We start from the raw sequence: 25,818 nt of genomic DNA on the forward strand, positions 1-25,818 counted from the left end.
TTTTGAGAAATTTAATTTCAAAGTCAAAATTTAAAAAAGAAAATAATTTTTTGTATTTCAGTTAATTTTTTTTTTAATTTGAACCTTGTAGCAAGTTTTTTTTTCAAAATTTAATGTTCTATTTAGTTCTTAGTCAAATCATTAAAAATAAATGCAAAAAACTATTCTAGTTTTTCAAAAATGGAAAAAATAGATAGGCACTTTTATATTTGTTTTATTTGTTCCTAAGGGAAAAATTGTATAATGGTTATTTAATCAACAGATTTGTAAGTTCTAATCACACTTAGTGTGACTCAGAATCAACCCCAAGAACGTAGTGGTATTTTGGCTCCTTTTTTGAGGTTTTTTGTTCATTTTTGGTGTTTTTTTTTATGTTTTAATGTTTTTTTTTGCCAGTTTTTAGAGTTTCGTATTTTTTTTTTATTTTTATATTTTTTAAATTATTTTAATAACGTTCTGAATATTTCAGGACTATTTTTGAAATGTAAGAGTTATATATTACGTATATCAGAAAAATATCCCACATAACATAGATTTCAGGACAGCTAAGGTCCTCAGGGACCACAAAACCGTTTCTCGATTTTCATCGTAAGAGTCATTTTACATGAATTCATAATGACCTTTCGCGTTAATTTAAAAAAAAGAAGACGTCCTGATCAGCAGCGTGTTGCAGTGACCTTTTTTCCAATTGATTTGAGGCTAATTCTTTTTTTATTTGAAAAAAAAATTTAAAAGTAGCTAAAACAAAAATTGGAGAAAAGATACATTTTTCCTTAAATCTTAAAAACTAAGATACTTTTAAACATGCGGTTTTTTGTTTTTGACTTAAAATCAATGAGAGCATTGATTTGTGTAAATTTACCCTTTATTAAAAACAAATGAATAAAATAAACTAAAAGAAAAAAAAATATTTTTTTTTTTTAATTTTGACTTTGAAATTAAATTTCTCAAAAACTATTTACTCAATTAACTTCAAATAAACATCAAATTCAAGGAGTTTATTTTAGCTTTCCAAAAATTTTTTTCCCCCATTCTAAGTCAAATGTATATATATGTATAATGCCTGTAACTCAAAAAAGGGATCAGGTACGATTTTGAAATTTACAAATTTGGAATCCAGGGATAATTTCGAACAAATCTGCATCATTACTTTTGGGATCCATTTTTATAAACCCTGCCGCGTTTTTAAGACCACCGTGACTAGAGATAGAGGCAATATCAATGAAACGGTAGCACTGTTAGTTTGGTAGTTAGCTTTTTAAATTATTAGCATTTGATTTTGTCTACTTTGAATACAGAAAATTAAGAAATTACCAAGGGTTAGATCTGTAGAGTAATATACAGTGTTTACTGGTAAGGCGGTTCAAACCGTAATTTGTGGATATTTGCTAAGATATAAGACGGCGCATCACCCTGGTGAAACAGTTTTTTTATTTTTCTGACATCAAGGGACCGATTCCGGTTCTGCGACTAAGTGAATCGAAAAGATTTTCACTCTTTACTTGTTTTCACGACGATATTTGAGAGTGAATTTGAAAATAAAATTTTAAAACAAAATCTAATTCATCTTGAAATTTGTATGTTTGAAAAATTATAATCGTTATAATACGCATTTTCAAGTTTCAACAGCATTTTGATTTTTCAGCCAGTTCAAAGTTTGTAAGTGTTACTGAATTTTCAAAATATCATAATTAATCGAATAACTTTTGACTATCTTTTTTACTTTAAGTTTGGATGAAAAAATACATAGCTAAAAATTTGAAATAATGACGCTAATTTTCTAATAAAAATGGTTAAACGGTTTTATGCAAAAAAAAAAAAAACGTAACACTGGAAAATGTCATGTTCCTCTATCATTTTGATTAGTTTTGCAAATGAAACATTGTAAGGCGATACTTTGTGAAAAACGTTCATAACTTTTCTTATTTTATGTCATGCAATATAGAGCTTCAGGGGTTTTAAAAAGTCTAAAACACTCTTGCTTGCAACAACCAAGTTACCCAATTCATTTTTTTTACTTGCTCTATATTATCTCTAGGAACGGGATTAATTTAAAAGATGTAATTAAATTTTTAACGACGCAAAAGAGCTATCGAGTGTAAAAGTGTCAGCATTGATTTATTCAAGCGGCTATATCAACAAAATTGGACTCCTGGTCCAAACTATAAATTTCAAACTTGTTACATTACATCTATAAATATGTATGTGCAGATGTGACAAAGTCAACTCGTTTGCTAAAAATCATCAAATCGTGATTCAGGAAAACAAAAACAGAAGAAGAAAAAAATTACAACTTGATAGAGCCACTGACACGAATGCTAGAGACAGGTATCACAAGACCAGTACTATTTTGTATCTTACCATAAACGAATGAAAGTGAATGCAAGTCTGCAATAGTGCACTACTTCCTAACAAATTACACTACTCAAATCGTCCACTGGTTTTTTTTTTATATATTTATGAGTATACGAGTATATTTAAAGATTTCAGCTTTGTTTTTGTTTCTTTAGTGGCTAGTGCATAGTCTAGTTGATGGTCGATCTTTTGAATGTTTCGAGGTTTTTAATTTCGCTCTTTTAGGTCTTATATTGTTTGGACAAGAAATGATTACATGGACAGATGTGATAATCTTACCTGATGCCATGGCTCTGGGCAGGTAGAGGTATGTGATTAAAATACTTCCGCGGATTAGAGGCAATGTGATCTACGTGAATGTGCTGTTTTTTCTCTTTTGAGAGATTTTAATCGTTTGTTAAATGTAGAGTGTTAAACAATATGTTTAATTGGTTTGTGTGTAATATACGCAACATTACATAGTTATGAAATTCTAAATGACTGATAATGTTCAAAGAATTTTAATTGTGACATATTATCAATTAATTTTATATAGGCATTTGGAGAATGTGTAAAGAATAAATCCCAATAATTTAAATTTATTTCCAACAATAAAAGCAAAAGATTTTTTATAGCTTGTATATGGAAGGTTAATCTTTGATTTAGGTTAAAACCAAATTTTATTCAAGGAATAAAAGATTATAAAGATTTATAGAAAACTATGATAAATTAGAGTTCGTGCATGAGCTCTTTTGTTTGATAAAGTAAAATTCTTTGCCAAGATGTTTCTTAAATAATTTTAGTTATTATACATTTAAAAACAATAAAGCTACTTTTAAATATAAAATGTGTTAGTCTTAACATAAAATATGTGACTTTTTAGGTATGTGCCACTATATGCTACATGAGGGGGGTCCTTAAATTGGTTTTTTTTTTTTTTTTACGAAATTGCACGGTTAATGGACATCAATTAGTTCAAATTAACGAAAAAAAAATTTTAGATTTTTGCGTATTTTTACTTCAACTGCTAAGTCTCCCGGTTAAAAAATTAAGGATTCGTTTTACATGTAAATTTCAAGCGATATCCGGGAGAGAAAGGAAGTCAAACAAAAATCCAAAAAAATAGGAAAATTGTTTCTCAACACTTCCAACCGGATGGCGGTTATTCAACTGCATGTCTCCGATAAGGACCTACATACTATATGACCACAGCTATCAAATGGTAACAATTTTAGTTGAGATAGTTTTCTTAGTTCATACTTTAAAGAGGTGGTTTAAGAATTGTCATGTTTAGGGTCTTGAACTAATTTTTTTTTTATTTACTTACCCAAAGTTTTTTTGTTGAGAACTTTTTTTGTATTCCAACAGCTTTTTAACAATGTTACTTGGTATATTAAAAAAAAAAACAAATTTTTTCAGAAAAAGAGCAGTTAACTCATTCTTGCACAAAAAGCTTATTAGTATTTTGAATTTTTAACAATACAAAGGGGTTAAGTAAGAAAATTCTTTTTTTTCTTTTTATTTTGAATAGTTTTTTTCTATTCGCATGGTTCCGATAAAGCTTTTTTATAAAACCAGTGGTGTTTCCTTGGTATGAACATCATTTGTTCCTTTAAATTTTTGATTTTCTCAGCAGAAAGCTGATTTTTCTTTTTTTTTTCTCGCACGAAAAAGTCTTGGTTTTTTTTATTTCACCAAAAAAGGAGTTAAGTGCTGTTAGCCCATTCTTTCACCCATATTATACGATTTTTTTCTCGGACAAAAAAGTCTTGGTTTTTTTTTATTTCACCCAAAAAGGAGTTAAGTGCTGTTAGCCCATTCTTCCACTCATATTATACGATTTTAAGTTGTTAATAACCTTTTTATACCAAAAATAAAAGCGCTAAATAAGAAAATACGAATCGTAGCGTGACGTAGATTAGACGGAAATTTAAGTTTTCGCAAGGCATCCTCATTTTTCAAAAAAAAAACCAAAACTTACCCCATTCTTCATCCAAACGCTTCATTTGTTAATACCATAAGTTGCTTAGAGTCTATAATGGAACAAATGAACATAAACTTATGTATGTACTTGCATACATATTAGGGTGGTCCTTATTTGTATGGGAAAAAAAATTTATTATTTTTTTTACTGAGCACCCGATTTTATTGTTCCTATGCAATTAAAATGTGTACAAAAAAAATTTCAAGAAAATCGCACAATATTAACACGTGCCGCTTTGAGTTTGAAGTTTTAAGAATTCTCTTCTATAAGGGTTAGTAAATAAGAATCCAAGCAATGTCTAATTTTTCATTATTGAAGTCATATTTTCATCAATAGTGTTAGAAAAACAAATATTATTTTAAATAAATAAATTTTTGGATTATATTTTCATAAATTAATAACATTAAATTAACCTTCGTAACGAGTTTCGAGACTTTCAAGACTACATCCTGGGTATTTTTGGCGATAATTTCGCACAGTCCGAAAATGTTGAATACAAATTACACTGTGCAAGTTTTTTTCAAAAAAATATTTAAGACGTCTGCACCATTGACTGTTTCCCCCTATTTCGGACCTGAGAAACCGATAGGAATCATCAGTTTTTCGATTTATCGGAACGACTTCAAACACATTTTTTTCCGAAGTTCTTTCAATAATTTTAAGCATTTTGCCCTATTTAAATTAATTTTTCTTCCAAAAATAATGTTTATATTATTTCTTTTAATTCTGCTCAAACGTTATTTACTACCAGAATAATGACAATATAAAAATTATTTGAAGAACAAATATATATGGGAGCAAAGGACAAGATTTTTGAAAAAAAAAAAAAATAATAATAAAAAAAATTTAATTTGTGTTTTTTCAATTATTTGTGTAGTAAAATATAAGTTTTAAGTAATTGTTGGCCACATTTATTGTAAGAAAATCAATCTTATCAATTGTTTTTCACTGTGTTTTGAATCTTTTAAACAAAGCAATGTCAGGTCGAGAAAATGGGTCAAATTTGGATGCGTTGAATACCACTTGAAGAACAATTTCGAAAACTTGATGTCTAAAAGCTAGGTAGAGTATGTCTCGCCCAATTTTTTTTTCTAATAGAACACAAGCTCCGTTTAAACGCCAAGTGTTAGATGAAGTTGTGTCGAAAACATAAGCTTGAACTTTGTCAATCAAGGACCAATTTTCTAATATATCGTACACTGTAGACAATACTTCAATCAAAGTTCAAGCTGAAAGTTCTGAAATTCCAAGTGGAAGTCTGTCTGCTTTAGCTTGGCCAGTTATATCGGGAAGAAGTTTTGAGCCCCAGTGTATAACGGCAAAACTTAAATTAAATTCAAAAAATTTAGTTCTACTTAATAAAGCTGATTGCCCACGAATATATTGACGATAGATTCTAGAGTCGTATAGAGGAGCGGTTAGTTACAAATTTTGAAGGATCAATGCAGGCTGTCAAGAGGTGAACGGCATTCCTGTAACTTACTTTACATTTATTAAGCACTGCCGATAGCCTAGGATTAAAAATATCTACTCCTGCTCTTTTCGAGCCAAAAGGTTCTGGCACTATAGATTCAGAGCTTTGATTTTCAACTTCAACCTCTTCTTCTACTACGAAAACAAATTTTTTCATTTAAATATCGCTCAATTACTTGAACACTTTCATAACTCAAAAAAACTGGTTTTTCAGAAAACGAGTATCAATCTATTTTTCTATGTAAAAAGTAAGTTTCTTAAATAAAACTAGTGATCCTTCACCGTCAATTTTCAAAGAAATGACTTTTTGCAGGATTAAAGACTACTTTATTCAAAAATAACTTCTGCATTAATAACTCAAAACTCGTGATTTTTGAGTTATGACAGTATTCAAGTAAATGAGCGATATGTATTTATTTTTACTTTGATCTTCAATTCCTTGCTTAGAAAAATCTTAATGCATCTCGTTTTGACGACAGTTTCGAAACAAGAATTTTTTTTCATTAAAACCGACTAAAAATAAATTTTCAAGAGGCATCTTCATTTAACTTAATTATAGTATTACAACTAAACAAAAGCTATTGCAATATTTTATAGCCAGAAGCAATGAACTGCACTTTAAATGACACCTACACTTGCTTAGGGACAACAAAAAAACATTTTCATTAAATTCATAAAAAATTTCATACTGTGAAAGTACTCTCCCAAGAGCGTTAACTTTAAGGTCAGAGCGGCACGTGTTAACATGGTCGTAAAAAAAAAAAAAATAGGATAGTGTTTTAAGATGTAAAGGAACAAAAAAATAGGGTGCTCAGTAAAATTGCTCAACTTTTAAAAATAACGACCACCCTAATACATATCTGTCAAAAATTTAACCTACTTTTTGGCCATTATATGCTTATTAGTATAAATCGTGTGCAGAGGTACCCGATTCCAAGATAAGCCTAAATCGCAATAGATTCAGTTCCCCACTTATTTTCCGGTACTTTCTTTAATAAAATGTAAAAATTTTTAACTCAAACAAAAACCAAAAATTTCCTCTGTATAAATTCTAAAATTCATAAATAAAACCTTCATCAGGTTACCGACACAAAAACGCTGATTAACTCATTCATTAAATTAACATCACACGAATTTTTCTTCCTGCTTCAATCTCGAACACGCTTTTGCTAGGACTTAATTTGATTGCACGTTCAATATTGTTATTAATTCAAGCAAATAATACAAAAAATCAAAACATCTTGACTAATTACTGTGTTTAGCTTTTTCAATACACACATATACAAGCAAACATACACAAAAGTGTGGTTATGCTGCAGCCAAAGATGATTAATTTCGTTTTCGTTCGATATCGTATTTTACTAAATAAAAAAAAAAATGTATAAGTTCACACGTTAGCCACATATATAATAATGCTTCCTTGCAGTCTAAAATTGCATGCGGTTGGCACAGACTACAGAGAGAAGCACATACTATATATAAAGTATACCATACCGATGATTTACTCAGTTATGTAAGTTTTTTGCATTAAACTACAATAAACGGATTGCAATATACTTTGGTATTGGTTTACACAGTATACAGTTGTTGTTGTAGATAATAATATGAGTTGAGAGCGGTGGTATTCCTTATGAATTGAATACAACAGTTTGTTCGATTTGAATCAATGCACTGGAATTGCCGCATGTTATAGCACCTCTACAGGATTGCTATGGAGTCATCGTTAAACAGATTGCAAATTTTTCGTTTCATACATTCAACCAGAACAGAAAAAGAAGTACCAAAGTGGCACTCATATTAGACTTGTTGTTCGTTCAAACTGCAACAATGACAATGTGACAGTTCTTGAGCGCAATTAAATTGATTGGAGTCGAAATCCAGATCGCGTGTGAAGCTAAACTTAAAACTGAACATATTTTTGATTAGGTAATCATTGACTTCATCGTAGCATCGCTGTACACTTCAGCAAACTTAAATGATGGTGCAACAAAAAAAAAAAAAAAACTGTCTGTCTTGTGTACAAGACTTAAAGAAGTGTCGACGGGTTTTTTTCTTCCATAAATTCTAATTAGTTGTCAAAGTCAATGAGTTACCGCTATGTAAGCAAATTCAAACTGCATAAGTACAAACGTCATGTTACTTTTAATTGACATTAGCATAATTATTTTTGTACAGCGGTTGTAATCGTGATTGGTGTAGGTAGTATAGATGCAATAGATTCCATTATTTTTTTATTTCAAGGTTAGTTTTTTGATTAAAAATAGACTTATTGACAGACAGTTTGTTTGTTATTATGGCGAACTTTATTTCTTTTATTGTTTAAGGTGACTTTGTAACTTAAATTTATTTCTTTGTGGAACTAAAATGAGGTTTATAAAACAAAATTGTGGTGTCGATTTTTAATGAAAATTATGCACTTGAACTGTCATTTTTTGACAAGTGCAATAAGTTATTACATTGTAACTGTACTAATTTTTGGAAACTTATGACAATTGTCAGTGATTTTGTTCAAACGACAAAGGGATACACTTAAAGAATATTATGTATAACATAGAGAGCTTGTGCAATTCCAAACCTGACAGCTCCTGGACCGCGTCACTCATTAAAAATGGATAAATGTCACCACAATCTGTTTTTGTTTTCCTTTTTATTTATTTGTTTGACATACGTCAACTTTTCATTTGACAGAACTCAGATTTCTTGCCACTAAATTTGTCATGGTGGGGAAATTTGTTACCCTCTCGTAAGTGCTCTCTTCTACGAAAAATAGAACAGTTTTTGAAGTTTGGAACAGAGTCGATAGCGAAAATAACCAAATATTACTTAATTCGGAAAGTTTCAGAATGAGTGTAGAACGGACATAAATTCTGTTGCTAATGCAATATTTTCTATGTAAATTCATGAATAGGACCAAGGTAAGATGGAATAAGTCAACGAATGTAACTCGAGAAGAATCAGATAAGTAAAATGTCATGGTTCTGAGTTTCACTGTTCAACATAATGACATTGAGGTTTTGGTTTCTTTGAATCACAGAAGAACTTTACAAAAATGCCGCACTTTTGAGTTTAAGGCTTCAATAAGTATGCACGTGGTTAGGGTTTGCGGATTAAAGAACTCAGAAAGAAATATGTATAAAAATTTCTGGGTCACTATTCAAATCGAACACTTTGATTTGTATGACTCATTGACAATAAAGCCCCATTAATTTCTATCAAATAAAATGAAACTAGATTACAAGGTCAGAAAGACTTAATATAACCATCATAAAATCGTTAATCTTCATTAATAAAACAAAAGAAAAGCTTGTAAACTCATCAATCGACACTTTTTTTTTTTGATAAAAGACAACCGTATAGCCTTGTCATCGGTCGAAAGGTCATTCGATCAATAGACGTTTAAATGCACTTCAAAAACGAAATATAATACTTCACATATTCGAATTAATCAAATAAATCTCTTTCCGAAGAAAAAAAAAAAGCAAAAAACGACAAAATGTGATAAATTAAAATAAAGACATAATATTCGATAAATGTATGCAAAATAAACGTGACTTCAATGAAAAATCTTCCACTATTATTTTTATGTTAAAACGGTATTTTAGCTTAAAGAAGAAATCAAAACTAGATAGTTAATAGTTCGCTTGTGGGTCCCCATTAGGTCGCAATTTTATGAACGGTGTAAGAAAAAATTTGAATATTTTCACAGACCACTAGTTGAGAAAGTATTTGTCGGAAAACATTTGCTGGTACAGAGTTGAGTTTTAAAAAAATTAATATCGAAAAAGCTTATTGTACTATCGAAAAATGTAAAGCAAGCTCTAGGCAGACAATAAAGTAATAATTGATTTGAAAATTTTCATCAATCCAATACTTGACCTCAATAAAAAAAAAATACTAATTATACCAAAAAATGTGTAGGAAACTATGTTGCAAAATGCAAATGTGTGGATATCTTATTTGGTATTTTTTAAATGATTGAATAGAAGAAGCGTTGTTTTTTATGTTTATTTTAATCAATCAGTACAAATTAACATGTAAGTTACAAATTACTCGAAACGCTATAGTGCCATAATTTGCATTTATTTGATCGTTTTTCCTCGTGGCGCTTTTAAAAGAGAAGCATAAAAAACATTTAACACTCATCTTAATAGCTATAATTGCTTAAATATGTAGGTACATTTATGAGGACGATGAGTATAAAATTAAATAATCAAAAAAATAAATTAAAAATGTGTTGAGTACTTAATTATTGAATTATATTTGTGAAAACAAAAGAGATTTTACTTAATTTTGACCAACGAATATAGGTATTTATGTACATATGTACATTGTACAAGCACATTCTATGTTCTTTGTATGTTTGAGGCTATAAATCTTAATTTCTAGCTTGATTAACCGGATACTTGTTTACTTTATGTACTTACGAAACACTATTTAAATAAAACATTTGAAGTTTTTCGATACTATCAAAAGCCTCTTTAGTTTAAATAAAAACTAAAAAGGTTTAACAAAGTTTGTAGACGTATTTGACTTACACCAAAATTTAATAAATGATTCTTTCTATTGAAGTATACACAAATCTCGTTTTGATTTTCTTAGCCGTAACGAGACATTGCCTTAGGGATAATAGCATTCACAAAAAAACTATTATTATAATAGAAAATTCAAGTTTTGTAGGGGAAGGTGGCCTTAAATGCCCTCCCTAAGGAAAATGTCCCATATCTCGAAAAAAAGTAGCATTCGAACTTAAATTCTATATACTTTTCAAAGTTTTATATATTACTCTCACATTTTTTAGCTTTGCGAGTTAAAAAAATTCTAAAAAGTATTTAAGATTTTTAATTTTCAAGACGTCTACAAATTTCACTGATCAAATTTACTCGGGTAAAATAACACACTGTCCAAACATACATGATTTTAAATGAAAAATCGGTTTTTGTATAGCCCCCTGAATCGCGGGGCCCTGAGGCAGCTGGCTCATATGCCTCAAGGGTAACTAACAAGAGTTTAACAAGAGTTAAATCAACTAGTTTCATTATTTAGTCAGCGATATCTTATATTTCAAGCATACAGGGTCACTGGGGTGTATACGTAACATTATTTTACTGAAAACAAGTCTGTTTATAGCAAAAACAAATTCTAATCTTGTAATGGATGTAAATGTTTACTTTTGACTTCATTTTCTGTGCGATAGAAAAACATTAATATTAAGCTTTGAAAGATATCTTTAAATCACGCACCACATAACTTTTTTCCTAAGAAAACATGATCATAAAATTAATACAAAAACATAAAATGTATACTTGTTCAAAATCTTACTTGTCCTGAATTTAGGCCGATTTTTAAATACTTTTTGGAAACCTTTTATCGAAAACCATCTGTTATTTCTCATAATTCGTAAAGCTATGCCTGTTAAGTTTTTGCTTTAATAGCAAAATTGTAAGTGATGAAACTTTATTGATAGTTTGTCAGTTGACTAAATGTACAAGGAAAAAAAGTTAATCATTATGACCGTAAATTATTAGAGTATTGCAAAAAAAATTGTTAATGGATAGTGTAAATCAACCATAAATCAGTTATAACTAATTTAGTTTTTCTGTTGTAACAAAAAACAATAAATCCAAACTTAATGCCTTTAGTAATGGTCAATTAACTGAAAAATTACATCTGCCAATTTCCTATAATTTCCACTTCAACTAACTGTTACAAATAGTTTATTGAAACAAAAAAACACAAAATTACTGTATCTTTTGTCTTATAAAAATCACTCAACCTTAATAACTATCCCTTGAAGTATATGCTACGGTTTGGCCCTAATCTGTAAAATGCACTAATTATTTGTTTCAATTTCAAAACAATTCCAAAAAATAAAAATGATAGCAAACGCGTAAAAAACAGAGCAAACTGCTCTGTTATTATTATGATTTTTTTTTCATTATTTATAGTCAAGGTCGGGCTAAACACAAAATGTCTGCATATACGTCTCTATATGATTGGGATGCATTGGGTTTTCAAACAACCGTCCATCGACCTTGACCATTTTCTCTATATATTTTTCTATATACCTACGTACACAATTGGATTTTTCTTTTTATATTCCGAACTCAATTATTGTTTATTATTATTTGAAATAAATTACACAACCATAATCAACAATTTTTACGATTTTTTTTTCTTCTCGAAGATACGACTCACTTTGTCTTAGAAAAAAACAACACAGATAATCTTCGATCCCATTTGTCTTTTCATCAAATCAAAAAAAAATTGTTTAGACCCTTAAAGTACCTTGGGCCAATTTGTGTCTCAAAAAAGATTTGTAGCTTACACTCTGGAGGTTTATGACTGGAACCAGAACCATCCTCCTAGATTAATAAACCAGGCATCTCTCTATTGCCATCATCAACTTCTTCGGAATCGTTGAACAGCAAAAACTTTATTGTTGTTGCTATTTTTGGTTTTCTTTCCCACCATCATCATCATCATCCATTACCACCACCGACCGGCAGTGGTAACACATTACTACACTCTATACAACAAAAGCCACAGCTGATTCAAGCCATGCATGGTAGGAGAGAATGGAAAAATAAACCATCTGTATATATAGCAGCCATGTCTTGGAAATTGAATCAGTAACAACTTGGATCTCGTTTTGGTTTAGACACAGTTTCCTTTTAATCTAACCACCTTTCGTGCAAAACAAAAGCTCAACATGCGAATGGTAATAATTCCTTTTTGGTTCCTTGCCAAAAAATTGTGTGATTTATAATATATTAACAAGTGTTTGAAAAAAAACGACGGAAAAACCATCTTTTCTTCTTTATGCCTTGACTATCTAAAGTGTTTGAAATTTAAATTACAATCTTGCATGATGGAACTCACAAAAAGTGTAGCAAAACTTAAGTGCAATTCGCAATGCGCAATGCAATAATATCGAAAGTGAAATTGCAAGCAAAACGTGAAAGTGAAATGAATGATGAATTGGATTACCTCACATTTGTGCAACCACAATATTGCAATAGAGTTTTGTAAGACATTAAAAAAGCATATAGAAGAAAGGATACCACAACGAACCACTTCAAGTGTGACTCCTCGGGCCGCTTTTGTTTATTTCTTTCTTTATTTCCGTGTTTACTCTGCATAATTAATAGTTGCTTTTATCTTTTGATTTATAAATGTCTTCATCATGTCTAATATTTATTGCTTTTTCTTTGCAGTTCATTATACCTTGTCTCGCACTATGCGTGGCATTGGCTAGCGGTGGAGCAGTTGACAAATCAGCTTCAGAATCCGACACAAAGTCAGAAGCTGCCGCTCCCAATGAGGAATCAAAGAACGTGGAAAAACGTGGATTATATCTCGGCGATTATGGTGGTCATTCATATGGGGGTCATTCTTATGGTGGTCATCATGAACATCACGAACACATTAAGACCATAACAATTGAAAAGAAGGTCCCAGTACCCTACACTGTGACCAAACATGTTCCTTACACGGTGGAAAAGAAGGTGCCCTATGAGGTCAAAGTTCATGTTCCACAACCCTACTATGTAGAGAAAAAGGTGCCAGTACATGTTAAGGAATACGTTAAGGTCCCAGTTCATGTACCCAAACCATATATTGTTGAAAAGAAGGTACCCTATGAAGTCAAATACCCTGTAGACAAACCCTATGAAGTTAAGGTGCACGTACCTCAACCCTATGAAGTGATCAAGAAGATTCCATATGAAGTCAAGGTCCCAGTACCACAACCCTACGAAGTTATCAAGAAAATCCCATATGAAGTGAAAGTAGAGGTCCCAGTACCAAAACCATATGAAGTCATCAAAAAGGTACCATATGAAGTCAAGGTCCCAGTTGAGAAGCCATACCCCGTTGAGGTGCCAAAACCATACCCAGTCGAAGTTGAGAAACCCTATCCAGTTGTGGTTGAAAAGAAGGTCCCATATGAGGTGAAAGTACCAGTTGATAGGCCATACAAGGTGTACGTCGAGAAACCATATCCCGTTCATGTAAAGGTTCCAGTTCCACAGCCATATGCTGTCGAGAAGAAGGTTCCATATACTGTTGAAAAGCCAGTCCCATATGAAGTCAAAGTTCCAATCGATAAACCATATCCCGTTTATTCAGAGGTAAAGGTGCCAATTCATAAGGAAATTCCAATTGCTGAGAAATATCCAGTTGAAGTGCCAATTTTCAAAAAAGAAGAACACCATTCCTCATATCATTCTCATGGACATCATGAATAGTGAGTTTATTATCAAAACAAAAATTACAGAAAAAACATTTTTTTAAGGACGAAGGGCGACTGAAAATTATTGATATCAAAAAGAACACCTAAGAATCCTTTTATTTTTTTTTTCTTTTTTGTTTCTCCCAAATATTCTCTTTTTTTTTCTCCAAATTAGCCCTTCATACTCTTCTCATTCCTCCTACTACCATTAACAAAACAAAAAAACCCTAAAAAAACTCATACCAAAACCCTAAAAAAAAATATTCGATTAAGAATGATGAAATTCTGTCCCGGAAGTGGGGCACATGATGTGTGCTTGCAGTATTTTTAATATATGTGTACTTCCATTCGACGTTGAGCTGACTTAAAAAGTGGTTTTTTGTTTTATAGAAATTAAGATTGTTTAAGTATTTTATAGAACAAAATACCATTATCTGTATTATAAACCAAATGTGTTATACTTTTATTAAATATTTTATGTATTTAAACGAGATGATGATAAAAACGAAAATAATTATAAATTTTTTATAGATTAAACGAAAAAATAAAAAAAAAATTAAATTTGTTTTTTTATTTTTTTTCGAAAATGATCTTCGAAACAGTTGAAATAAAGGTAAGTAGATATTATTCACCTTATACCATCTAACTTTACAGTTTCGAACTTTAAAAATCTCATAAATCTTATTTCTGAAGTTTTCTCTTTTTCGAAATTAATGTCTAGTACAAAAATATTTTTCGAAGTTCAATGTTTGTATTGAAAATTATTTTCGCTTTTATACCTTTCAAATTTAAGCTAAATTGGTAAAAATCTAATGTAAATTAAGCAAATACAGGATAATTTCGAAAATTCGAACATAACTTGCTCATTCAATTCGTAGTCCAAATAATTTTTTTTTTACAAATTCTAATTATTTTGTCCTTATTTATTATTTTATGTACTAATTTTCAAAGTTTGAACATTACAAAGCAAAGAAATTCGAATAAAACCTAGTTTTCATATACTTTTCGATTTTGGTTTTTCGAACTCACTAAAAAGTTGCTTTAGAATATGGTTTCTGATATATTTCTTCTCAATTATAAATAAACTAGCAAATGACAGTTTTTCCTAGCATTTTAAAGTAATTTGAGCTTCGAAATAAATTTCGAAGTAATATTCGAAAATTCACAAAAATGATAAAATTACCAAATTTAACATCAACATTACACAATCAACATCAAAAACCAGTCCAATAGCAGGAAGCATCACATCGCATCTTACTTGAAACTAGTTGTTGTTCAATGTTTCGTTTTTTCTTCTCTATAAGATAGTGAAAGCGAAATCATATGGTTATTGCGGTAGGTTTGAACTTTTGTTTTCAAGATTGCCCCACTCGAATGAAGGAAGTTAAAATCGAAAAAAACACGGGGCAACGCGCGCTCTTGAGCTGCAATTAATTGTGACGATAGACAGTCCGGTCCAGCTGGTGTGCGGAGCGGCGCGGCGGCTATTATTCCCATTTTCGATTATGCAATTTTTAAGCCGCTAGTCGCGCTAGTCAGTAGTTGCGTCACGATATGGTTTTTTGTTGTAAGAAAGATAACAACAACAAAAATTGGTTAAAACAAAAAAAGAAAAACACCACAAGACCGAAACAATGTTTTGCTATTTTTTTGCCTTTTCTTTTGCGTCATCAAATTATCGACTTTTGCAGCAATTTAAATCAGCAACACCATCAAAGATGATATAGAGGCATTATAGGAATATGGCACGCGTTGATAAATTATTCTGCTTGCATCACATAAAAAAATGTCTTTGACAATAGTGTGTGGCTGGTAAACTGGGTAAAGTGACAGGTTTACCAAAGAGTTACAACTACTGCAAGGTACTTATTGTTGTTTTGCAAAAAACATAACAACGTGAAGTGTCACTTTTGATGAGAGATTGAGATGTCAAGTGAAGATAGATATGGAAAATTGAAATATTATCGCAATTATTACTTCATGCAAAGTTTTTTTTTAATTTAGAAAGAAAATTGCTTTATAAGATTTGCTAAGGTGGTAAGCAATCATCAAAGTGATGTATTGAGAGGAAGGGAATATTTTTGATGTTTTTCAATTTTTGATAGAAAAATGATTTAGAGCATGAAGACAAATTAATGTTGCGCCAGATTAAACATTAATATTACTTGTGGTTGAAATATTAATTAGTTGGTTATAAATGCGGAACGAATTTAATTATATTAACAAACTTTATTCAGTGGTTTTGTGGACTTTTGGTTTTGAGAAAAATAGCAAAAAAGTTTACAAGAAATTAACAACCCGAGACAAGCATCTGATCAATTCGTAGTAATTTGTTAGGCATTTATTTTTTGTTATGTGATCAACCGAATTGTTAATTTTTAATCGACTGGTATTGCTTTTGTTTTGTTTTAGGTTTGTATTTTGTTTATTGTTTTCGTGATATATTTATAAAAAAAAGCAAAATTTAAATATTCTTAAATTTTTGATTTTTATTTTATTTCTGTTTATTTATTAACACTGACGTCAAGAATATTTTGTTCAATTATTGTGTTTCTTTAATTTCAGTTAGGGTGTGTTGTATGTTGGCAACTAATCTAACTCTCATTATTTGCAAGCTACCCATGTACACTGTGGCGAATACTTGCCCTTTTTTCTTTTTTTTTTTTTTTTTTTTTAACTGTATGTACAAGAAGTGGGCTAGAAGGCGGTTGATGAAGCTAGAAAATTTAGGCTCATGCAATCTGGCCATATGACATAGTTTATAGTATTTTTTAATGCTGAATGGAATCAGACCGGAAATGACAACTCCATTTTATGAAGAGATGAATATATTTTATTAGGGTGACCGGGATTAATAATGACAGGTATTAAAAGTAACAGCTTAAAAAAATATTCTTCCTCTTAGAGTTAAGAATTTGCGTGCGAATTTTCCATCTCCTTCAGTTGAAAATGACAATAATAAAGGTAGTTCTTAGTGTGATGCCAAGGCAAAGCACTTTTTTTTCTGAATGTCTTGCTTTGAAGTGCATTTGTATTTTGAATACATTTTTTGTTTTTTGAAAATTTTAAATTTAATTAACATAATCGCTTCCATACGAGAACAGAGAGAAAAAAAAAACGGTTTTATGAGTGACTAAAACCAATTTTTTAAAAGAAAAGTACCTACTGTTATTTAAACTAAATACGCTTTATAGAAACCGTTGAACATAGTAAAATAGCATATTTTGTTTTGTGTAAAAAAAAAAAAAGTAATACTGTTATTTTTTTTTAAATGTTTGTCCACTTTGACAACGATTTTAGACAAAAAAGTACTTGCACTAAAACTTGTTATTTTAAATTAATTAATATATATATATTATACTTCTAAGAGATAATTACATATTTCCAAATTAAACGTATTAAAAAAAAAAATTGGTAAGACCCCTTAAATCGGTTGAAAATTGCCGACGGTAGAAATTCTCTAGTTAGGTCCAGATTTTAGGGGTGTAATCGGTGGAACAAGCCTTAAAAAACGTGATAGGTCTAGGACCTAGTATTTTTAAGTGTTAAACAGTGTAGTTAATAATTCAAAAATTTTAATTGTTGTCTATTTTAAAATTTGGACCTTATTTGCCAAAGTAAAAAGTTTAGGACCTTGTATCAAAGTAATGGTATGATGGACCAATATACGCCTTAAAAAGTATTTGGTACGATATTATGTGTGAAATGAGAAATGTCATTGGATTGGGTCTTTTAGCAAGACAATGACCCAAAATTAAGTGGTATACGCAGGGCAGTAAAAACGGTGTTAGAAAAAATAACAATGTTAGAGTCATTTATTGTCCACCGCAGTTACCCTACGTACGTTATATATGTTTGTATATGAGCCCAAAAGTTAATTTGAAGGAAATCGCAAAAATCTAGAAAATGTCTGAAGTGCAAACAAAGATATAAAAAAGAGTCTGTTTGTTATACATACATTAACATAACAATTTTTTTTTTGTTCATTAAAATTTTCATCGAATAGACGAATATGAGTTAAATACATTCTTCACCAAATATTATTTTTATTTCATTGGAATAATTGATGTATGTCAAGCTTAATTAACTAAAAATATGTATTCAGGTTCGTACGTCAGCTCTTTTGTTTAAGTATAGTCGATAAAATAAATTTGTAAAATAGCAAACATAAACGACTGTATTACAATATAGGAGCATTGAAAAAGTATATAAGTATTTGATTTGATTTTGCATAATGCTCTTCAATGTTTCTTATTCCCAATAAAGCCGTTTATATTTGTTTTATTTTTTTAGTAATATCTATCAGCAAGCAACTAAAAAAATGCAATGATTTTATCATCGATCTCCAGTTCATCTCTTATAACACAAAATCAATTGCATACTTCGGGGAGCTTTATTAACTTATCAATCATAGCCTAATGTCTTACAATAGTTTTTTGTTTTGAATGAATTAAGCAAACAGTGAACTCTATTCAAAGTCTACATTCTTTCATATTACTTTTTCTAGGCAACATTTCTGAAATCCAAAATTCACTGTGTTCAGAGTTAAAGTTCATTTTAAAATTTATTTAAATTCAGTTCTGATGAACTGATCGATTGTAAAAGTAATTAAAATGTTGGTTCGATAAGTAAGAAATAGTACGATTTTTTTTTAATTGCGAACTTCCCAAAATAAATTCCTTTTTAACGAGATTCTGATTTAATCTTTCCATACGAATCAAATTACGATTATTTCGAAAAAGTATTATCTTAACTGCGTACTTATCCATCTCTTAACATTACCCAATACATTTTTGTAAATTCTTTTTTAAGTATGTCTCACTTACTTAAACGCCATTTCAATTATGTCGTGCTCCCATCACATATCGATGTTTATCTACATGATTGAGCCACATATGAATTGAGCAATGATTACCCAGACATAATCCAAACTAACCCATAAAAACTATAATTATCCTTTAGATCCAATGTTCTTGTGCACATTACGCGTAATATTACCAATATGCATGCATTGATAGCTGCATCATCATCATCTAGCAGCTGTGATTATCCTTTTTCTTTCGCCAGAAATCCCCCAAAAACTAAAACAAAAGATAATAAAAAAAAGGTAAAGTTGCAAACTGATATTTAAAGATGATGGCTCGAGCACCTTCGCATGTCTTCCAAAAATAAAAACCAGCGCAATTTGTGTATACATAAAGGTAGGCTAATCGTTGATTTATCAGCTCCTTACAAATGCAACGAACAAATTGCATTTCCGTTTAAAATAAATTCGCCGTCATCGTGGTGCGTCCGTCGTTGGTTGGTTGCTTCATCGTTGATCTTCATACCTTCTAACTTCTGCGTAGCTTTTTGGTCTTTTCTGAAAGATGGATACTGAAATAAAAGAGTGTGGATACAGAGCTGGAAGCACGAATGGAGTGTGGATCATGTGCCGATCATAATCAATGCGATCGAGATGTCTAATTAAAACACGAGTAGTCTGACGTGCGATTTGATTCCATTTTGGCTGCTATAAAGGCCGTAAGTGCTGCTCAAGGGGAGTCCAGTATGGCGGTGTTTTTTTTGTTTTTCTGGATGACCATGATGCAATTAGGAAATAACACCGCCCAAAGGCGCCTCATGGTGAATTCTTATTGTCTTGTAGTTTTTGTATTATTTCGATCAAAAAAATGATCTGGACCATGGAGGTTATAAGTACTTTTATGATGGTTGTTGCAGCTGATGGGAACGCAATAATTTTGATGCTGTTGGGATATAGAATGTGTGCCTATATGTAATTCTTTCTGATGGTAAAATTGTTCTCGATGATTCGCTGAAACATATATAGATTTATACCAAATTGTGAATAGAAAAGCTAAAGATTACTAATTTAAGTAAATAGAATAGAAGGACAAAATTTGAATAGCCAGTTAAAACTCGCGAGGTTATAAATAAAAATAAATGCAATTTACTATTATTCCCGCACATTGCTTTTTTCATTTCATCTAACATTTGAATGCTATGAAAAAAAAAACGAAAGAGTTGACTAGCAAACTTGAGACAGACAGAATAGAATACATAATTACCATTCTTTAAAATGTTTTATTACTTGCTCAAGAGATAGACTTGTTTTAGAGTCAAAAAATAGTTTGGAGGATTTTTTTTAAAACCAAAAAATAGATACAAATAGCAAATAATGTTTGTAAGTCGACAGTAAAAATGGTAACGAAAATGCAAAAAAAAAAAAATATTATCAAAAATTATGTTAAAGTCAAAATTAATATAAATGAAATGAAATGAATAAATACTTCGAAAAAGCATGAATGAAAGAAATGAAAGAAATAACTAAAACAATTGTTTTTGGCTAAGAAAAATAGAAAGTGAACTGTGAACTAAAAATATGCGGAGACTTCTAGTTTAAATCTTTTACATTTGTTATTTTCTATTATAGAACTGTGTACTCCAAAACCACAGTACACATAAAAAGGTAATATATTCCGAACTGACATTGGTCGCCAGATTGTCAAAACATGACACTTTGGCGACCAATGTCAGCTATCGAATTCTTAATTGTTTAAAAACCGACGAAAAACGCACAAAAACCGATAAACCACGCACACCACTAATTTTTAAACAATTATTTACCATTTTCCGCGATGAAACAAGAAGAAAATTTGTTATTTTTCAATTTATAATATTTTTAAATGACATTTTATAAATTAAAACAAAAACAAATTTCCTGTTTACTGCGATTGAAATATTATAAAAATTAAAGGCCGACCTGACAGATTGGTGCCCATTTTTGACAAACAAATTTTGACAACGTTCGGAATATATTACCTTATTATGTGTACTGTGCTCCAAAACAAATATAAGAATGAAATGTTTCGTTCACAATTTTATACATATTTTCTTTTTCTGAGTGTAGAATGAGTGAAGAGATGTCAATCGTTTACGGGGTTTCTTGCATTGGAAAAACAATGGTGTATAAATGACAATCTATATTTAAACAAGACGGAGAATTATTTGAAGTTGATCCTTTGGGAAAATCTCCTTGTTAACCAATTTAAAAAATGAATTCATATTTGCTCTCTGTCAAAGTGAAATAATGCTGGGTCCGCCCAGGAATATAACATTTTTTTTTTCATTTAATTTGAAAGGGATATATAAGACCCAAATTCATTGAGTATTATTTGTCCCAAAATCAAAGAAATATTTCTAATACTGGAATTAGTATTTTTTATTCATTTTTATAAAAACAATTAGTAGGTTTGAGTCCATAAATATTTTCCTATAAAATTCCATCTTTCAAAATATTTGAGATTTATGTCCAAGATAGCAAATTTCACATAGCTACCAAATATGAACAAGTGCTAAATTAAGAATTTCATGTTCATGACCGTGTGCGAATTGGGTTAAATATTTAGTCGAGAATACATTTTTGACATTTAAATATACATTATGTAATATGTGCTTTTAATAATAAAAGTTATTTTGGCTGATATAGGGATATTTTTTTTTACTTGGTATATTTGAGATTTATACCTGTCAAAAAAAAATCATTTATGATTCATTTCGATGGTAGTTATACAAGTTTTTATGTCTCACATTAATTACAAAAATGTTCCCATTTTTAAATCAATATTTGACGTAAGACTTCATCCATAAAAAAAGAATATGCGTTAGTGGACGTTAATGAAATAAAATGTAATTTGCCTCCAGGAACTCCAACGTTGCTATTTTATGAATGCAGTAGAGTAGTACAAGGTAGTAGATTCTACCATTACCCCAAGAAAACCAAAAAATCCGTTTATTTTACATTTTTCATGAATTTCGTACATCTTTAAAATCTTTGTAGTAATCCTACAATTTATTATATAAAATCATTTGGGTCTACTATTCGTTCTTTTTTTTCCTTATCGCTTTATACCTAACGTTTTTGATTGATCTACTTCACCTACAACATCAAATGAGAAAAAAAAAATCATTTCCGAAAATTTCACAAAAAAAAAAAAAAAAACCAGACGGATCCACGCTTTAATGAACATTTTTTACATCCAATGTAAAAAAATTACAAAAATTTATTGATTGGCTGTGTCGAATCAAATGTTCTTGGCACTTGACGAATTCACTTTGCGATTTCCACCTGGCAAATGCACCTACATCATTAAGAGACTCATCATCATCGTCGTCATCACCAGCCAGCCCAAGCAACATTAAAATCATTATGAACTCCCGCCATTAATTAAATCGACCATCAACAAAAATTAAAAACACTCCCCGAGAGAGATGCCGATTATTGCCAACTTGACCGCCCTGTTCACATTATTAACTGACACAAATGGACTTAAGTGTCCTTAAAGACACAACTTAATTCGTGTTTACATTGCTGCTCGCGAAAGTGATGTACAACGCGCTACAAATTACTTTGTGATTACCGGCGCGTGCCGTTGGTTTTTATTCGTCACTTGTTCCTTTAGTTAAGTAAAGTGCGCAGTGCGTCTTGTAAGTTTACACGACGAGCTGATAGCAATTTCCCTTTCGAATAATTGCGCACACACGATAATTGCACATGTGTCCAGTCCACATGAGATCATCACTGAGCTGGGCCTCTGCGCATATGCGTTGCTCTGTACGTCTGAGCTGAAAAAGGGTTGGTGGCGTAATGACCACCTTTGGATTCCTGGCCGTGCGTTTTCGCGTTCTTCAACGTCTTTTGCGAATGGTGGGCATAGCTTGTTCATTTTTTGGCTAAAAAATCTTGGATCCCATCTCACAAAACCAACAGAGTGCAAGCAAAAACCAGCAGATGATGATGGGGTCTTCGGTTTTTGGGCCTTTTTTAAACGCGTCAAGTGCGAATTCTTGCGAATCACGTATCTGTCATTTGGATAGCTTTGATTGGAGCCTTGAAGTGTTTAATCCGAATCGATACTTCTTCCCGAAGATATATTTTGCTGATAAACAGAAGCAACAGCTATTAATCCATTGAAGCCCTGAAGCAGCACCTGTCTTCGAATAGAGCATTAGCGCGAAATCAACAACTGAAGAGAATCGGAATTGCAGTCGGACAGCCCTCAGGATGCATGCTCGCCCTTATGTAATTTTTTTTTCTTGCATACCTGCCGAAATCTTTGTGCGGTGTCTTTTCACCTTTCGGCAACAACTAAACTACGGAGACCTCCGCTCCGTTTGGTACTTGCCATTTGCCATTTGGATGGATGGATTCCTGTGATGGGTGCGCTGCGCGCACTGATGCACTTTTAATTATACGGATTTTAATGGGTTCAACGTGCGTTCCAATAATATGTGGCCCGTTGTATGTCCTCGTCGTCGCAAAACAAAATCATCATCCACCCGTCATTGTGTAGATGGTCATCGACGTTGTTGGTCGGGACGAGCCTTTCCGGCATGACACTGTTCCTTTCGTTTGGGTTTAATTTGAATTTTATCAGTAATTTGTCAAATTTTTGATGAAATTTATTTTCATGTTTTTGCGTTGCATTCACAATGTTGTTGCTCGCGCGCTATCATATCGACGGGTAATAGTGACCAGAAACGCACTTTTGTTTGGCGTTTAAATTTGCGCCTTATTAACTAAATTGATGACACACAGATTTTAGTGTGCTGATGCAAAATTGATGATGACAAATAATTACAGTGCTATGCAAACAGCCAAGTTTTCACTGATGAATATTATATGAAGCTCGTGGGCCATGAATACAATTTTTTGGTGTAATGTTTAGCTTGAAGGGTCATTTTCATAAACGAATTCAAATTAGAATTCAATTTTATAGCTTAATATAGATACCTTAGTCCTCTTCTGCCGTCCGCATCAGTTAGTGAAACAACTGATATTAAAATATATGAATTTTACATGGCACACCCAAAATTTTAGAATTACCTATATGTTGGTTGGTTTTCGGCTTTTACAGTCTGTATGAAAAAAGAGGGACTTTTGTATATGTCAAAAATTTTTCAAAAAATATCTTCAATCGCAAGATCATAAGCATCTTTATGAAATTAAACTTAACCTAGAATGCAAGCAAAGTTACACATCAAGATTTTTTTCAAAAAGCTGCTTAATGATATCTTACTCCTGGATAGGTAGTCGCCAGATATCTGTAACCAACTTGGACTTGGATTGCTTAACTTAAAAACTAGAAGCCTTAAAAAATAAAATGCTTGACTAGGTCACACGTTTGTACTTGTTCTTATGTTAAAAGTTTCTTATAATATTTAAGACTTGTCAATTAAATTTAATTAAAATTTAAAAATCATATAAAATGTGTTTTTAAAATTACAAAAATGGTTTTGACCTCCAAACCAATTATTCCATAAAATTTTCATTTTTTTTTCAAATCGTTGTATAAAAATTATAAAAAATGTCAAAAGTTTTTCAAAAAAAAAATTATTTTTTTTTAAATCCAAAAATATTTTTTAAAAATTTTCCTTATTCTTGAAACAATATAATTATAGAAAATTTTTTGTGTTGTTAAACGGTTTTTGAAATTTGAGTTATTGTCAGAAGTAATGGTCCTTCCTATCCATTTTCGAAATTGGGAAGTGAACAAAGTTTTTTCTTCTAAAAGCCTTATTTAACCCTTTCGGTACCAGCGTTACTCTCATGTAACATAATATGTTACAGATATTATCTTTAAAAATTCGTAAAAAATATACCATTAAATAATTTTTTTAGATTTCGGTGGCTTAATTGAAAGATAATAATGCCTAGTTACTGAATTAGTACAAAAAGTTAGTCAAATATCATACTTTTAATTTTTTTATCGAAAAAGGGTCATAATTTTGAAAAAAAGATATAAAAATTGTTAATCCAAAAAGTGTTTTGTGTTTTGGCTTAGAAGAAGTAGCATACATTATTGTTCTATAAAAAGCTATTTTCTCAGTTGTCCGACTTTTTTTTTTGGTTATAGGCAGTGTATGTTACTTACATGTAACATGAGAATAACACATTAGTTTTGCTATTTATTAATTTGGAACATAACTTTTTTCTATTCATATTTCTTAGTTGTGATGTTTTGACACTAAAATACTGAAAAAACATTTTTTAATATTGATTTTCATAGCTTGGGTTCGAAAGGGCTAATAAATCCATTTCCCCTTTAGAGAATCACCGAAAATTCTAAACTATGAAGTCATATAAAATCGCTGCTGTGGTTTAGGCTGCAGCTCGAGATAGAGACAGGCAGACAAAAAGACAGAAAAACAGAGAGGTGTGACGTCTGTCTGACGTCGAGTCTGAATTGCGAGACCCCACTTTTTTAGACGATCGTACTATCTTACCTGCAGATTGAAACAGAGCCATTGTTTATTGTGTTAAGTACGGCCTGAAGACATATTAGCTGCGTTCCTTTGGAAATATTTATCTACTTTTTAGTACTTAAAGCTGCTTTGAACTACTTTTTCAATATAGCAAAAGTAGTTCAAAGTAGTTTTAAGTACTAAAAAGTAGATAAATATTTCCAAAGGAACGCAGCTATTAATTCCAGCTGTTTTTTTCAGCCAGCAGAGAACGCTTAAATTTTTAATGATTCCAGAGATATTGTGTTTTAGGAACGCTTAAGTTTAAACCTGAACGAACGGTTTTTGAAATTTGAGTTACTGTCAGAAGTAATGGTCCTTGCACTTCCGATCCATTTTCGAAATTAGGAAGTGAACAAAGTTTTTTCTTTTAAAAGCCTTATTTAACTTTCTTCAGAAAAATCCTGGAATTCGATAAGATCCGCTAAGATTTACTTACTCAGGTATATTAAAAGCATAACAAATTAAATAAAAGCACACCCCAAGTTTTTTT

At 30.9% G+C, this 25,818-nt stretch overlaps 2 protein-coding genes across 2 annotated transcripts in view; one reads left to right on the forward strand and one right to left on the reverse strand.

Annotated features, from left to right (window-relative positions):
- Positions 1-25,818, reverse strand: part of LOC129921085 (proteasome subunit alpha type-5) — a 74,331-nt gene that overhangs the window by 15,285 nt on the left and 33,228 nt on the right. The gene's annotated exons all lie outside the window — the stretch shown is intronic.
- LOC129921083 (skin secretory protein xP2) lies at positions 12,428-14,549 on the forward strand. Its single transcript, XM_056002741.1, has 3 exons — positions 12,428-12,509; positions 13,006-14,036; positions 14,197-14,549. Exons 1-3 carry the CDS (start codon positions 12,501-12,503, stop codon positions 14,231-14,233), a joined length of 1,077 nt encoding a protein of 358 aa, XP_055858716.1. The 5' UTR covers positions 12,428-12,500; the 3' UTR covers positions 14,234-14,549.

The sequence above is a fragment of the Episyrphus balteatus genome, chromosome 1 (genome assembly GCF_945859705.1).
Source record: "Episyrphus balteatus chromosome 1, idEpiBalt1.1, whole genome shotgun sequence".
In the NCBI taxonomy this organism is placed as follows: Eukaryota; Metazoa; Arthropoda; class Insecta; order Diptera; family Syrphidae; genus Episyrphus; species Episyrphus balteatus.